The 18,017-nt window shown below is 36.8% G+C and overlaps 1 protein-coding gene across 1 annotated transcript in view; it reads left to right on the top strand.

Annotated features, from left to right (window-relative positions):
• Nucleotides 1-18,017, top strand: part of RECK (reversion-inducing-cysteine-rich protein with kazal motifs) — an 86,713-nt gene that overhangs the window by 38,403 nt on the left and 30,293 nt on the right. Inside the window, exons 7-9 of the mRNA XM_012657212.1 lie at nucleotides 11,018-11,051; nucleotides 13,234-13,431; nucleotides 15,710-15,977. Coding sequence (XP_012512666.1) covers nucleotides 11,018-11,051; nucleotides 13,234-13,431; nucleotides 15,710-15,977 — 500 coding nt within the window. The remainder of the gene's footprint in view (nucleotides 1-11,017; nucleotides 11,052-13,233; nucleotides 13,432-15,709; nucleotides 15,978-18,017) is intronic.

Here is an 18,017-nt window from a genome sequence, read left to right as displayed (position 1 = left end):
CTCGCTCTTGCTCAGGCTGGTCTCGAACTCCTGAGCTCAAACGATCCGCCCACCTCGGCCTCCCAGAGAGCTAGGATTACAGGCGTGAGCCACCGGGCCCGGCCTTAAATAGAATTCTTTAATAGAATTTTTCCTACTCTGGACAGCTGAATTTACAAGGTTCTTTTTTTCAGAGTAAATACCAGTTTTATGTGGAAACGCCATGTAAATGCCTATGAATTAGGCACTCTCTGGATGAGTAGAGAAAGTGCTGAGTACTGTGTCTATTATATCTATATCAATTATTATCTATTATACAATAATGTTGTATAGTAAACCATCCTAAAATCCATAGCCTAAAACAGTTAACAGTTTATTATTTCTCACTAATGTAAGGGCTAGCTAGGCAGTTCTGATCTGGCCAGGCTTAGCTGATTCCACGTGGGTTCACTCATGCATTTGCAATCAGCTGGCAGGTCAGCCTGGGGCTGGCTGATTTAGGATGACCTTGGCTAAGTTTGCTCAGCTCTACTCCATATGTCTTTCCCATCCCTCTATCAGACTAGCTCAGGCATGTTTCCATGATGGTGGCAGGGGTCCAAGAGAGGAAGAGGAAACGTCCAAGTGTATATTCAGGTAACTGCTTGCTTCAAGCTTGCTAATGTCCACTAGGCCAAAGCAAGTCACATGCCTAAGTCCAGAGTTAGTGTGAAAGAAATAGATACAAGGAAATGTGAAAAAGTGGGGCCATTACTGCAGTTAGTCTACCACAAGCGTATATTCTGTGCTAGGCTCTCTTCTAGACCTTCTGTTACTCTGCAGATATTACTTGCAAGTGAATTCACTTCCAGCTGGTTGGATGTTCTGGGTGATAATAAGCAAACTTCTTTGAGCAATCTAGACCTATAAATCTCATTTCAGTTTTGGGTGTTCATTTTTATCCAACTATTGAAATGACATTTATCATTTAGGAGGCTGAAGAAATTAAAGAATCACTTATTTAGTGATATCTAGGCCAGAATATTAAGCTCCTTCACATACTCTAGTCATCTGTACTTTTTGAGAGTCATGGTGTCCATAAGGAAAAAAATACCTTGTAGAGGTTTAGAAACATGTATGTTTTTAGGAGTTAATTACTTCACCTCTCCAACTTAGTATTTGACTGGATTCCTCATATGAAGTGTAGGAGTTCAAACTGGAAGAAATTTCAACCCATCTATGAAAAGCCAACAGATTTGTATTTACTGAGGCCTTAGGAACAGCATAGCCCCTTTACATTTTTATTGATTGATTGATTGATTTGTACTAAAAAATATTATAGGGATACAAATGTTTTTGATTGCCTTAGGAACAGCATAGCCCCTTTACATTTTTATTGATTGATTGATTGATTGATTTTTTACTAAAAAATATTATAGGGGTACAAATGTTTTTGATTGCATGGATCACTTTTGTTATGCTTGAGTCAGGGTTATAAGTGTGCCCATCACCCAGATAGTGTTCATTGTACCCATTAGGTAGGTTTTCGCCCATCCCATCCTCCCCACTCCTCCTGCTTGATTTCCACTGAGTTTTTACTTCCTTCTGCCCGTGCGTACTCATCAGTTCCGATTTAATAATGAGTATATGTGGCATTTGTTTTTCCATTCTTGAAATACTTCACTTAGGATAATGGTCTCCAGTTCCATCCAAACTGTTGCAAAAGGCTTTGATTCATCCTTCTTTGTGGCTGAGTAGTATTCCATAGTATATGTGTACCACATTTTGTTGATCCACTCATGAATTGATGCGCACTTGGGTTGATTCCACATCTTTGCAATTGTGTATTGTGCTGCAATAAACATTAGAGTGCGGGTGTCTTTTTGCTAAAATGACTTCTGTTCCTTTGGGTAAATATCTAGTAGTGGGATTGCTCGATCCAATGGAAGCTCTACTTTTAGTTCTTTGAGGAATCTCCACACTGTTTTCTATAGAGGTTGTACTAATTTGCAGTCCCACCAACAGTGTATAAGCATTCCTTTCTCTCTGCATCCATGCCAGCATCTACTGTTTTTGGACTTTTTAATAAAAGCCATTCTAACTGGGGTAAGGTGACATCTCATTGTGATTTTAATTTGCGTTTCTGTGATGATTAGTGATGTTGAGCATTTTTTCATATGTTTGTTGGCCGTTTGTCTATCTTCTTTTGAAAAGCTTCTGTTCATGTCTTTTGCCTACTTTTTAATGCAGTTATTTGTTTTTTGTTTTTTTGCCAATTTGCTCAAGTTCTTTGTAGATTCTGGTTATTAGCCCTTTATTGGATGTATAGCTTGCGAATATTTTCTTCCATTCTGTAGGTTGTCTGTTTGCTCTGTTGATTATTTCCTTGGCTGCGTAGAAGCTTTTAAATTTAATCAAATCCCATTTATTTGTTTTTGTTTTTGCTGTGATTGCCATTGGAGTCTCCTTCATAAATTCTTTGCCTAGGCCAATATCTAGAAGAGTTTTTACAACATTTTCTTCTAGCATTCTTATGGTTTCATGCCTTACATTTAAGTCTTTTATCCATCTTGAATTAATTTTTATGAGTGGTGAGAGATATGGATCCTGTTTCATTCTTCTGCTTGTGGCTATCCAATTCTCCCAGCACCATTTATTGAATGGGGCTTCTTTTCCTCGGTGTATATTGTTGTCTGCATTGCCACAGATCAGTTGGTTATATATGTATGGTTTTATATTTGGGTTCTCTGTTTTTTGTCTCATTGGACCGTGTCTCTATTTTTGTGCCAGTACCATGCTGTTTTGGTTACTATAGCCTTGTAGAATAGTTTGAACTCTGGTAATGTGATGCCTCCATGTTTGTTCTTTTTGCTTAAGATTGCTTTGGCTATTTGGGCTCTTTTCCGGTTCCAAACGAAGCATAGAATTATACTTTCTAGATCTGTGAAATATGACAGTGGTATTTTGATGGAGATTGCATTGGATCTATAAATCACTTTGGGTAGTATGGGCATTTTAACAATGTTGATTCTACCAATCCATGATCATGATATGTTTTTCCATTTGTTTGTGTCATCTGTGATTTCTTTCCTCAGTGTGGTGTTGTAGTTCTCTTTGTAGAGATCTTTCACTTGCTTGGTTAAGTATATTCCTAGGTATTTTCTTTGTGGCTACTGTGAATAGTTCTGAGTCTTGAGTTTGACTCTCAGCTTAACTGTTATTGGTGTGTAGGAATGCTACTGATTTGTGTACATTGATTTTGTAACCTGAGACTTTGCTGAATTTATTTATCAATTCCAGGAGTCTCTTGGTGGAGTCTTTGGGATTTTCTAGATATAAGATCAGATCATCAGCAAAAAATGGTACTTAGATCTCCTCTTTCCTGATTTGGATACCCTTTATTTCTTTTTCTTTCCTGATTGCTCTGGCTAGGACTTCCAGCACTATGTTGAATAGAAGTGGTGACAGTGGGCACCCTTGTCTTGTTCCAGTTCTTAGTGGGAATGCTTTCAATTTTTCCCCATTCAGTATGATGTTGGCTGTGGGTTTGTCATATATGGTTTTTATAATTTTGAGATTTGTTCCTTCTATGCCTTGCTTGTTGAGGGTTTTTATCATGAAATGGTGCTGGATTTTGTTGAATACTTTTTCTGCATCTATTGAGATGATCATATGGTCTCTGTTTTTGCTTCTGTTTATGTGGTAAATCACATTTATTGATTTACATACATTGCACCATCCTTGCATCCCTGGGATGAAGCCCACTTGGTCATGGCAGATTATTTTTTTTGATGTGCTATTGAATTTGGTTTGCTAGTATTTTGTTGAGGGTTTTTGCATCTATATTCATAAGAGATATTGGTCTGTAGTTTTCTTTTTTTGTTGTGTCCCTCCCTGGCTTTGGTATTAAGGTGATACAGACTTTGTAGAATGAGTTGGGGAGGATTCCATTCTTCTAGATGTTATGGAATAATCTCTGCAGTATGAGTACCAGCTCTTTGTACGTCTGGTAAAATTCAGCCGTGAATTCATCTGGTCTGGGGCTTTTTTTGTTGTTGTTGGAAACTTTTTTATTACTGCTTCAATCTTATTGCTCATTATTGGTCTGTTCAGGAGTTCTCTTTCTTCAGATTGAGTCTTGGGAGGTTATGTGTTTCCAGGAAATTTCATTTTCTCTACATTTTTGAGTTTATGTGCATAGAGATTTTCATAGTATTCATAGATGATATTTTGTATTTCTGTGGTATCAGTTATAATATCTTTTTTTTTTTCATTTCTGATTGAGCTTATTTGTGTCTTTTTTCTTCTGTTCCTGGTTAATCTAGCAAGAGGTCTATGAATTTTGTTTGTCTTTCCAAAGAGTGAACTTTTGTTTCATTGATCCTTTGAATTGTTTTTTGTTGTTGTTGTTGTTGTTCTCCATTTCTTGTAGTTTTATACTCTGTCCTTAGTTATTTCTTTTCTTCTGCTGGCTTTGGGTTTGGTTTGTAGTTTTATACTCCATTTCTTGTAGTTTTATACTCTGTCCTTAGTTATTTCTTTTCTTCTTCTGGCTTTGGGTTTGGTTTGCTCTTCCTTTTCTATTTGCTTCAGACATGTCATTAGATTGTGGATTTGTGATCTTTCTGTCTTTTTGATGTAGGCATTTAAGGCTATGAATTTTCCCCTCAGGACTGCTTTTGCTGAATCCCATAGATTTTTGATAGCTTATGTCTCCTTTGTTCAGTTCGAGGAATGTTTTGATTTTCATCTTTAATTTCATTATTGACCCAATAATCATTCAGCAGCAGGTTGTTTAATTTCCATGACTTTGTGTAGAATTGAGTGTTTCTCTTGGAGTTGATTTCTAGTTTTATTCCACTGTGGTCTGAGAAGATACATGGGATGATTTCTATTTTTTTGAATTTGTTGAAACATTTTTTGTGGCCTAAGATATGATCAATCTTGGAGAATGTTCCATGTGCTGATGGAAAGAATGTATACTCAATAGTTTTTCGGTAAAATATTCTGTAAATGTATGTCAGGCCCATTTGTTCTAGAGTCCCATTTAAGTACAGTGTTTCTTTATTTATTTTCTGCTTGGATGATCTGTCTAGTTCTGTCAGTAGGGTGTTGAAGTCCCTTGCAATTATGATGCTGCTGTTTATCTCTTTGCTTAGATCTAGTTTGGTTTGCTTTCTGAATCTGGGCACTTCTGTGTTAGGTACATAAATATATAGGATTGTTATGTTTTCTTATTGAATTGCTCCCTTTACCATTATATAATGACCATATTTGTCTTTCTTTAATATTGTTGATTTAAAGTCAGTTTTATCTGATATGAGAATAGCTACACCTGCTTTCTTTTGGTTTCCATTTGCATGGAATTTTTTTTCCATTCCTTCACCTTGAGTCTATATGAGTCCTTGCGAGTTAGATGTGTTTCCTGGAGACAGCAGATACTTGGGTTGTATTTTTTCATCCATTCAGCTAGCCTATATCTCTTGAGTGGGGTATTCAAGCCATTCACATTGATAGATAGAATTGAAACGTGGGGTACTGTTCTGTTCATCCTGTTGGGTAGTACTTGATTGCTTTGTTTTGCCTCTTGTGAAGTTGTTTTATATGAGCTCTGAGCTTTAGCTTTTGTGTGGTTTTACACTGGTGGGTGTCTATTGTGCTGATCCATGTATAATGCAGTTCTGAGTATTTCCTGCAGTGGGGGTCTGGTCTTGACAAATTCCCTCAGTGTTTGCTTTTCTGGAAAAGTCTTTATTTCTCCTTCATATATGAAATTCAGTTTTGCAGGATACACAATTCTAGGCTGGCAGTTTTTCTGTTTAAGAAGACTGAATATGGAGTCCCAATCCCTTCTGGCTTGTAAGGTTTCAGTTGAGAAGTCTACAGTTAGCCTAATGGGTTTTCCTTTGTAAGTTACTTGATGTTTTCACCTCATGGCTCTCCGGAGTTCCTCCTTCTTGTTGACTTTGGCCAGTCTGATGACTATGTGTCTTGGTGATTGCTTCTTGGCAATGAATCTCTCAGGTGTTCATTGAGCTTCTTGTACCTGGATGTCTAAATCTCTAGCAAGGCCAGGGAAGTTTTCCTGAATTATTCCCTGAAATATGTTTTTCAGCCTTTGTGCATTTTCTTCTTCATCCTCAGGGATGCCTATGATTCTTACATTTGGCCATTTTATATAATCCCATATTTCTTGTAGGCTTTGTTCATTCCTCTTAATTCTCTGTTCTTTATTTTTGACTCACTAATTTAATTCAAAAGAGTTCTCTTCAAGCTCTTAGATTCTTTCTTCTGCCTGGTCTAGTCTATTCTTAAAGCTTTCCATTGTGTTTTGTATTTCCTTAAATGAATTTTTCCCTTTTCTTTTAACTAGTGGCCTAGTTAAATAGAAAGCATTGGGCATAGAAATCATTCAATAACAGTTCATAAAAATGTGGTCTTTTTGATCTTGATCCAAATGTGACTAAAACATCCAAAATTTAAACCAGTATTTTTTTACAAGATTCATATCATCAGTGTTTATTTATTTTTCCTCTTCCTCATCATTGGTGAGAATGGGAAAGGGAGGTGGAGTGGACGGTAGTAAAATGGCAGTGGACAAAGAAAGGATTGAAACAAGTGTACAAAGGGAGAAATGTCAGAACGGCGTCACTGAAGTGGCAGAAAATCTGCAGAGTGAACTTCTGGGCTAGAGGTTTGACCAGCAAAGTCTACCTCCCAGTGCACCCAAAGGCTCTTCCCCCTAAAAGGAAGGTCAGTGTGGCATGAAGGAGCACATAGGGTTCCCTCAACATTGATTTATTCTATGTCTTTGTTTTTCTGCCAGGTTTGCCCACAGTTCACCTGCTCCCAACACTAGATAGAAGGGCTTGTTACATTTCTCTAAAATTAGTGGAGTAGGGCAGGGAACTGGTTAATGAAAGCAGCTACCTGAGGAAAGATTTCAGGATCAAAATATTTTTAAGGAAAATAATATTAGCCTCAAGAAAATGATTACTGTTTTGTACAATTTAAGATACTGATTTAAAAAAATAGACAAATGGTTAAATAGATTACTCTGTGGACATATAGTCAACCATACATTGGCCGCATTCAGAAAAATAATCCCGACTACTCTCACAGTATGGTGTCATGGAAGAGCACTGGTGGAGGAATCTAGGTTCTAGCTCAGTCTCTTCTTTTTGCTTGCTGTGTATATCTGGCTCTCCAACTGGAAGTGAAGGCTTTTTGATTTGAAGTTCTTTTGTAACCCAGTCAACTCTGGTATGTTGGCATGTTCTTTGGGTCTCTGAGGTTGTGGTAGATCCTCACCTCAGTACCACTGTAGTTTTCATCTATTCTCAAGTAAGATGAGTGGGGTGAGGGAGCTATTATATGGAGACACATTGTGTGTGGTATTGGTAAACAGAAGGCCAAAGAGGCTCCATATGAATCAATATGAACACTCAGTTACCTCCTGCTTTTGCCACCAGATGGCAGATGTTTGAAAGACTTAAGAATTGACTAGCTAAGACTTCAAGGTTGGCTGACTTAAGAAATGAAGAAAGTATAATTTAATGCTGTAACTTATTATGTGTATATCTTAAGCCCTTGAACTAATCAGCATTATCTTCAGCAGTGAAAATGTAGAGTTACCTATAGTAAGTTTAGGGTTCTTTTATCAAAGAGGGAGATATGGTCAGTCTATGAAATCATCATGGGTAAAATCATGCATGGTATAACAGAGAATTAATAAATGCTGGTATACTAGAATGAAGGAACATTCTTTTAAATCTTGAAATGGGTAAAGATGTAAAAATGGTATTTATTAACACTACAATTTCTGCCATGTGAAAATATAAAAGTTTTCCAACAAATTTGGGTAAACCTATGCATAAAAACTCTATTAATGAACTTCAAGAGAAATGAGAAATGCTTAGGGGACATCTCTGACCTCTGAATGTAACATCAAGAGAAGCAGCTGTGCCCTTTTCCTTCTTTGGGGTTGGCAAACTTTTTCTGTAAAGGGCAAGATAGCGAATAATTTAGGCTTGCAGACCATCTGGTCTTTGTCTACTCAACTCTGCCATTGAAGGGTACTTAGCATGAAATAGTTATATAAAATATGTAAATGAGTCAGGTGTGCTGGCACATACCTGTAATCCCAGCTACATGGGAGGCTGAGATGGGAGGATCACTTGAGCCCAAGAGATCGAGGCCAGCCTAGGCAACATAATGAGATCCTATCTCTAGAAGAATAAAAATTTTTTTAAACTTTTTTGAATATGTAAACGAATGGGTATATCTGTGTGCCAATAAAACTTTATTTACAAAAGCAAGCAGTGGGTAAGATTTGGCTTATGTGCCAGAGTTTGCTGACCCATTTGTGAGTGAAAGCTATTATCCATATTTTCCCTTTCTAGGCCTCAATCTCTGGCTCTGTCAAATAAGGAAGATGGATTAGATGATCTATGACATTTCTCAGGTTTTATGTCCTTTAGTACCTCTCTCTGAAGTTAAGTGATCCTCAAGGCTGACCCTCAAATGACATTTCTTTTATTTGTAAGGTCAATTTTTGAAAAATCCAGCTTGAGCAAATTTGTAAGTCTCTATAGCAGGGTTTCTTGGCCTTGGCACCATTGACATTTTGGTCTGGGCAGCCTTTGGGCAGGGAGGTGGTAGCTGTCCTGTGCATTATAGGATACTTAGCAGCATCCCTGGTCTGTACCCACTTGATGCCAGTAGCAGCCCCCTACCCTCTATCTGTGACAACCAAAAATGTCTCCAGACATTCCCCTGGGAAGCAAAGTTACCCCCAATTGGAAACCACTGCTCTAGAGACTTTAAGAATAAGTAGAAGAATACTAAAAAGTGGAAATCAGGCCATGTAACCCAGACAGCCACCAAGCTATCAAACACATTTATTTAGGTACAAGGTCAAAAAAGCTAAAACCAAAAGAACAGCCAGTTTATCAGAAAGAAAGGGGCAATGAAAATTGCATTCATCCAAAGGGGGCTGGAAAGTTGATAGCAGACTACTTTTTAATATTGATTTAGATCATTTTATGAGTGTTCCTGAGCCCAGTGAACCCAAATAGAGGGCTATCTATAATGGATAGCTGAAAGTCAAACTAAAACAAGGAAACATGGGTGAAGAGAAATATAAACTAGATCATTATTAAAGAACACTAAGAATATTTACTTTTTCACTACTTTTACATTGTTTAATGAGATCTCTAGCAGAAAGAATTCATACTGGGTGAATTCATTAACCCTTGTCTATGAGGCCTAGAGTTTTTCATTTTGTTTTATTAATATTTTGTTTTGCTTTAAATGGACTAATCAAGTGTGGCTTATTCCTGTTAGGGTGGAGGCTCACAAGGAGCTTACAATGCAGGTTGGAGAAAGAATTCTTACACAATGAGTAGAATAGTTTTAAAGAAAGTTAGTTTATTTTACTTCCCAAAGGTGGGAAGGGCACAACACAAGAGAAGGAAAGAAAAATGTCGGCAGTAAGGATAGGCGATTTGGGGTTTTAATTAGGGGGACAAAGAGAAAGAAAAAAGTTTAAAAGTGATTGCTGCCAGCTGATAACAGAAATGGCTGTTAAGCAACTGAGTTTGTTTTTTTTTTTTTTTTTTTTTTTTCTTTTCTCTGTGAGGCCAGCTTATCAAAGTCCTTGAAGTATGGTCCTGGCAGGAACTGACACAGACAGCTCGTACCCCTACTGTCCACTTAGGGCTCTTCAAGGCTGTTAAAAAAAAAAACAACTCTAAAATAAAACAATTTAAGCCACAGGTGCGTGATCAAAAGGGCAGTTGTGTTGTGATCTTTCCCTTCAAAGGGGCAATTATGTGTTGTGAGTTTATTCCTCTTACTTTCTGTTTGATAGTTTATCCTTCTCTCTGTTAGCTAGTTTATTAACAAGTATGTCCTTTCAGTTCCTACAATGGAATGTTATTCAGTGGAGAAAATAAATGCAGTACAGCTTCACACAACTGCATAGATGGATCTTTGAAGCTAGGTTATAAATGTCAGTAAAGCTGGTCACTTAACAAGTCTGTATCATCTAGTTGGCTTATGATTTAGCTGATTGAAAGCCAAAATCATCTCAATTCAACAATAAGGGTATACTTGATTTCCTTCCACATTTTATTTATGCCCTTATTATTTCTTTTAAGAATCCATCCTCATCCGATTTTGACTGATATTAATCATAGCTGAATAACCCTGAATATCCAAATGGGCTTTATTCAAGAAGTTTTAAAAATTTTTTCATTTTTGTCTGGTTTTTGCTTCTTATTTTCTCTTATTTCCTTAAAATGACTTTAATACAGGGTGGTGTTTTCTGAACAGTAATCTAAAAGCTCTAGAAACACTAATTATAGTCTCAGACTCTCCTTTTGACTTGCACTGTGACCTGTGGCAGATCTCTTTCCCTTCCTGAAGAAATGGTTTTTCATCTATAAAATGACAGAGAGATTCCCAAACTCTGATGCCAAGATGGCTACATAAGTACCATCTTTGAAGCTTTGTTTAAAATTCAGGTTTCTGTGCCCCACTCCCAGATTCTGATTCTGTAGTCTAGTGTAAGTCCTGGAAAGCCCAGGTGACTCCAGTGCATGGCCATGTTTGTGAAGAATTAGAGATTATCTCAAAGTCCTTTCAACTCTACAATGCTGTGGATCTATGAAATATTTAATATATATTTCCCTAAATGTCCTTTATTGGATTATTTTCTGGAAAGTTTTTTATATCCTGCAAAAAATAATTAAGATTAATACATTGTAGCACCCCCCAGCCCCCAAAATACACACATTGATACAGTTTCACATAAACTTGCTTTGCTATAACGTGATCATTTTATGGCTCTGAGAGATCATCTTTATCCCCAGTATGTGTTGGAAGGTGGTTTCCCTCTTTACCAGGATATCATTTCATAGCTTCTACGTTTTCAGTTTTGGACATAGAGAATTTACTAGTTTGATATCCTGATTTTCATGTAACCATAAAGTGGAATAAAATTAGAAATTCTGTCTGGTTGTTAATTTCTGTCTATTTATTTTTCTTTAATTTACAGAATGCTCTTTTCAGTTGCATTAGCAGAAATGAAAGTAAGTATATTGTCAATGGTTATGCAAGTAGTCCAAAGAGCAAAACACAATTCACAGGCCATGATTCACTGTTATAAATATTGCCAAGACCCTGGCATTATAACTTAGGCTGTTAGTAAGCCATCTGAAAGAATGTGCACAGCAGGATTCTGACACGCTCTTTCCTCTGGGGTGTTTGGGTCATTCGTGTATTGTAACAATTCCCATGTCCTAATTGTAGGTTTACAGAGCAGATACTAGAGCTAGATGTGAGGATGACCATGACCCAATAAATAGGACCATTTTCATAAGTTCAGCACACTCATGTTATATAATGTAACACTTACCAAGGGCTGCCTCTCAGTTTTTTCAGCAGACATTGATTGATTACTTGCTCACTGTGGTGCAGACACCCATTTGTGGAGGACACAACCTGTACACGAAGAATTCTGGGACGTGGTAGGATATGAGATAGTGTCACTGATAAAGTACGGCAGGAGTTCAGAGGAAGGAGGGATCACTCCTGCAGGGATACTTAGAAGGTGACTTCATGGAGTTGGTCACTGTGCCAGGCCTTGAAAGATGGACCAGATGTGAACAGTGGAGACTGGAGGAAGGGCATTCCAGGTGAAGGGAATAGTGAGAGCAGTTAGAGATGGGAAAACACACCTAAGAAACAGAGTTGTTTAGATTAGCTTGGCAGGGGATATATTGAAGGATAATAAGAAACATTAACTCTCTATACTTCATCTTCTATATTTTCTAACTGGGGCTTTAGTCTCTAGCATGTAATCTTATGTTCTCCCACACTGGTGAGGAAGCCAGCCTAATCAGGGAATTAGAAGATAGGCATCTTGTCCTATTTCTACTTGTCTATTCTTGTATGTCCTTACCATTCCCCACCACCACCCCCAGTTTGTCCCTATTAAGGTTTACAATGATAAATATAGTCATTAATAGTTGTTCTTTTTGATAAAAATGAAATCTTTGGCAATAGGCTTAGTAAACTTGATAGTAATTGCATGTCAAAAACAGGTGGCACAATAAGTATGGAACAGTTTCCTGGCCCAGGAAGCTGAGGCTTGTTCCATATCAGTTAGTTCATTCCTAGTTCAGTTAATTTGTGTATGACTTTATCATTTTCATTGTCATTATTTCTGGAAGTCACCTGAATTCCCTGTTCATTGGTCTGTGGAATTCACCAGAAACCTGATTCTGGTTCCTCCATACCCATCTCAAATAATCAATTATCAGGAATTTCCTACCTACCTTTCTCCTGCCATACCTCTACCCTTGTTCCCCTCAGCCTCCCAAAGACTCCCTTAAATTCCTGTGAGGGTCTCCCCATCATAAATCTTCTCCATCATAAATCCCAAATCTCCACCCCCAGCCACTCATCTAGCTTTCCCATGATACCTTAAATGGAAGCCCATTGATTTTGTTAAAATGCAAAATCCAGAGTCATGTTCATTTCAAATATATTTTACTTTTCAGTATTAAAACAGGTCATATCAATTGTGAGGTGAAGGCTATCTCAATTTAGGCATATTCATACAGATAGATGTTCAAACTGCATACAACTTTTGGGATTTTGTTTTAAGATCCACCAGTATATAATTGTCAAATTTACTAAATGATCCTGCTACCTCTTAGTTTCTACTGATTCTGTTTTATAAATGTGAGGCATTTGGTTTTAGGTTGGTTTTGCTTTGCTTTGCTTTCTTTATACACCTACACAAGTCTAACATGGAAGGCAGCTGTGTCAGTGGTTCTCAACATGGACACTCTTGGCATTTGGGGAGATAGTTTGGTTGGCTGAGACTGTTCCATGTATTGCAAGACATTTAGCAGCCCTGACCCCCATGCACTAAATGCCAACAATAGTCCCCAGGTCATCATGACAACCAGAAATACTTCCACACACATCCAAACTCTTCTGGGGGGGGGGGGGGTGGTACTACTTCTGTGGAGAACCACTGGACTATAGACTATAAGTTGATGAATAATGACTTTCTTATACTAATGAGCATTTGAATGTCCCCGTCACTATGGCACAGAAGTGCTGATTTTAAGGGCTTGTCTTAATATGGCATGGTTTTATTTCTCACATTTAGAAGGACATATTGTTCCATCATTACGATGATGATTTAATGTTAACAAAAAGCTGTTTTCATTTCAGTGTCCTTTCTTTTTTTCCCCATAGTGGGCTCAGTTTGTTGCAGTTATGCAGGTCATCATACAAACTGTCGAGAATACTGTCAAGCTATTTTTCGAACAGACTCTTCTCCTGGTCCATCGCAGATCAAAGCAGTGGAAAATTATTGCGCTTCTATTAGTCCACAGTTAATACACTGTGTCAACAATTATACCCAATCTTATCCAATGAGAAACCCGACAGACAGTAAGTAAAACAGAAATATTTCTCTCATTTCAGTCTTTGGTTCAAGAGTTTGTATCTATGTTCTGGTAGATATCTGTAGTCCGGGTCATTTGGGGAATACCAGAATTCCTTTGGTATTTAGATTTGGCAAATTGAACATTACTGTCACAGCTAAAAGGTACCAAGAGAGATGGAACTATAGAGGGTATAAGGAAACAGGAATTCTCTATTCTGAGGGTGAGAGAGTTCATTGGTATGAATATTTTGTTGGAGGAAACTGGGTAAGGACCGTTAGAATTTCAAATTATCATAACTTTTTTTTTTTTTTTTTTTGAGACAGAATCTCACTGTGTTGCCCTGGCTAGGGTGAGTGCCGTGGCGTCAGCCTAGCTCACAGCAACCTCAAACTCCTGGGCTCAAGTGATCCTACTGCCCCAGCCTCCCGACTAGCTGGGACTATAGGCATGTGCCACCATGCCCGGCTAATTTTTTTTTCTATATATTTTTAGGTGGCCGATTAATTTCTTTCTAATTTTAGTAGAGGCGGGGTCTCGCTCTTGCTCAGGCTGGTCTTGAGCTCCTGAGCTCAAACAATCCACCAGCCTCGGCCTCCCAGAGAGCTAGGATTACAGGCGTGAGCCACCGCACCCGGCCCTCAAATTATCATAACTTTTAATCTAGCAGTTCCATTTCTCATAATTTATCTTGCAAGAAACTTATACAAATTTTCAAAATTATATTGTTTATACACATATAAAGGATGTTCACTACAACATTGATGTAATAGAGAAAAATTAGAAATAACCCAAACATACATCAATAGGGTATTGATTAGAATTGATTAAATAAATTATGATAGCTCTATGTTATAGTAACAATTTACAACTAACAAAAAGAAAGGTATATGTTTATACAGAAAGAAATCCAAGATATATTAAGCAAAAACAAGTTATAGAACTAAAGGGATAGAGTGATACATTGTTAGTTATATACCTAATTGTTCCACATTATATATTTCTATACTGTTTGAATTTTTACCAATGAGCAGTTATTACTTTTGTAATTAAAAAATCATAAGAATGAGAAGAGAGCCTGGTATTTTTTTTTTTTTTTTAAATAAGAGATTCCTAATGAACCTGCACCTCATGGGGGTTTTCAAAGTCTCAGCTTTGTACGTCCTGGAATCCGTTTTTCTTCAGTTAGATATGATCGGATTTTAGACAAGTGTCTGATTAACCAAACTGATAAAAGACTGACTTATAAGCCAGATGCCAATGTTTTGATTTACAGTGGGATATTAAAAGACTTGTTTTTGTAACTCAAAGACAGTGCCGTGTGCCTTATTTGGCCATCATCTGAATCAGAACCCCAGTGCTTTTGACATTCTGTGGTGTGACTCTGGTGAAAATCAGAGGATGAAACCTTTGCCACAACCAACTTTCATTTGCTTTAAAGGCAGATCTGTGTTCCTTGACATTTAGGCTATACAAAGGTGCTGCGGGAGCTAAAGAGATAGAGCTCAAAAGAAAAGCAGAAAGGTTTTAAGAGTAGAAGAGCAACCATCTCTAATGTCTGTACTAATACAGAGGAATCTGGAAAAGAAAGCTACAGATGGATATGCCTGAATAGGTTTCTTCAAAAAGTCAAAGACATTTGAGAAAACTACTTCAAAGAAGCCTTTCTTAATTTCTCTGGTCTGGTTAAAAAGTGTTCTTTCATTTTCTGATTCTTTGTAGAAAATTAAAGGCAGAAGCAAACTGATATCTTGTCAGAGTTTGCTATTATATTAATATTATTTAAATTAAAACTTAGATTAATTAACATACACAGATATGTAAAGCTTTATGCTGTCCTAGAATGTAATGAAATACAGTGTTTGTGTTTGTTCTATAAAAATTAGTCATCTCTCTAATGTTGAGAACATAATCTCTTGAAGGCAGTTTCTAGCAAGAAATAATTCCAGTTTGATATATAATACCTTTTCCAGAAACATAAAATACCTTTTATGTGAGAATTTCTTAGGTGTAGAATGGCCTTTCATTTTTGTAAGAACAGTGCTAGAGAACCCATGATTGGGGATGGGGGGAATTCTGGTAATAGATACCTCATCCAACTGTAGCTCCTCACCTTTTTGCTAAACGGCAAAGCAATGGAGAGAAAATTTGGTAGGCCTTGTATTTTATAGATATTGCCCTATAACTAAGAGTAGTAATGGTTTCCACTACACTGCCGTGTTCTGTTCTGAGCAGGACATGATATAAAACCAACTAATTAAGACACTTATATTCTGAAAATGTAGGTTTATATTGCTGTGACAGAGCTGAAGACCATGCTTGCCAAAATGCCTGCAAGAGAATTTTGATGTCTAAGAAAACAGAAATGGAAATTGTTGATGGCCTCATCGAGGGTTGTAAGACCCAACCCTTGCCTCAAGATCCTCTTTGGCAGTGTTTTCTTGAAAGTTCACAATCTGTTCACCCTGGAGTCACTGTACACCCTCCTCCCTCTACAGGCCTTGATGGGGCTAAATTGCACTGTTGTTCTAAAGCAAACACTTCAACATGTAGGTCAGTATTTCATTTTCCTTTATTAAAACCAGTAGAAAATGACATTTTAATTTATGATTTTAATCCTAGCAAATGTGTGTTATATTCTTGCATTGTGTAGGTTTAGCGTTTAGAAGATATAAAATCTTTCATTGTTTCATCTTGCAAATATTTCTTGAGTATTGTATAGTGTACACAAAACATTGTTTTGTACATTTAGTGCTAACTAAAAGCACTGTGTTTTGGGGTGTGGAAGATTAGCATTGCCAGGGCAATAAATATCTAATGATGATACAATATGAATTCTGCTCTACCCTCATAGAGACCATTAAGTAAGCTTACAATTAGAAGATGTTTTGATCTGACATCTAAGGGATATTCTCTTTATTAAATTATGAAACTTTGTACTTAATCAACTTTTGTTATATTGATGAATGTAACCAAATTTTTGTTATATTGATGAATAATTGGGTTAGCACTTATAACCAAAGTTAGATAGCAGTGTATTGGCATTCATTTGAATGATACACTTAGGGATAAAAAATTAACAGTACAAAATATAGAAGAAACATAATCTAGAGACAAGATTAATGGAAATAACTAAGATCATGGTAGAACACAGGTGAAATAGAAGCTTGCTTTATTAGAAGTATTTTGGGTAAAAAGGGACTACATGTTACTAGGATAACCTAAAATGAATATGAGATACTAGGAGTAAAACCATCTTTCCTGTAGTTTCTAAATTAGATGGACCTTTAGCAAAAAATTGTGCCTGAAATAGTCCATCGGACTTTGGTGAATATCAGTCAAACTTTGATAAATACAAAAAATAAGAAAAATATTCAAAGAAAATTAACAGAAGAACTTAAAAAGAAATTAAGTTGGCTCTGGAATTAAGGAAATTGGGTTGCTTATAGAAAGTCAAATGTATTTATGAGAAGGATGCTGAGTGGTTCTTTGAATGCCCACAAAAGAGTTTATGCCTACATAGAATCACTGGAGATTGGAATGGCTGTGTATTCCCAGAATAGCTTCAGTGAGAAACAGTTTCCTCTCTTTTACCTTGATGTAAGGTTTTATGGTTTGATGAATGCTTTCATTTCCCTCAGATTTGATTTTCATGAAACCTTATGAGATAATTGGGTAAATTTGTATAATTTTTGTTTTACATTTAAGAAACAACTCTGAGATGTTAATCTGGCCAAGGTAAATGCAGATTGAACATTCCTAATCTGAAATCCAAAATCCAAAATCTAAAACTTTTTGAGTGCTGACATGATACCACAAGTGGAAAATTCCACACCTGACAACACGTGACAGGTTGCAGTCAAAACATAGTCAAAACTTTATTTTTTGCACAAAATTTTTTAAAACACGGACTGGGGGTGGGGGGGAACCAAGGGCAACACACGTAACCTAAACATCTGTACCCCATAATATGCTGAAATAAAAAAAAAAATTTTTTTTAAATATTATATAAAATTACATTCAGACTATGCGTATAAGGTGTATATGAAACATAAATGAATTTCGTATTTAGACTTTAGGTCTCATCCTCAAAATATCTGTCTCATTAGATATATGTAAATATTCCCAAATCCAAAATAATCTGAAATTCAAAACACTTCTAGTCGCGAGCATTTCAGATGAAATGCTCAACCTGTATGGAAAGTTCAAGACTAGAGAAAGGACTGCTTTCCAGATCAAGGTACCTGATGTAACTTGTTCTCAGCTTCCTCATCCCCATAATGTATAAGCTCCATTGAGAGCAGGAACTTTGTTTTATTCACCACTGCATTTCCAGTGCTTCAAACAGATCTTCACATAAAGTAAGCACTAAGTAAACATTGGTAGAGTGAATGAACAAAACTAAAGGTAAAGATACCCTCCTCATGGGGTAATTCTGAGAGTCAAATAAAATGTGGAGAGAGTAGAGAATTTTTACTTATGACTTTGTATATTTCAATAAAATATGAAAATATTGTATAGTGAACGTGTATTACTTTTATAAATAAAAAATTAAACTGGCCGGGCACGGTGGCTCACGCCTGTAATCCTAGC

This window comes from Propithecus coquereli, unplaced genomic scaffold (genome assembly GCF_000956105.1).
Source record: "Propithecus coquereli isolate 6110/MARCELLA unplaced genomic scaffold, Pcoq_1.0 Scaffold114, whole genome shotgun sequence".
In the NCBI taxonomy this organism is placed as follows: Eukaryota; Metazoa; Chordata; class Mammalia; order Primates; family Indriidae; genus Propithecus; species Propithecus coquereli.
This window is presented reverse-complemented; position numbering and strand designations above follow the sequence as displayed.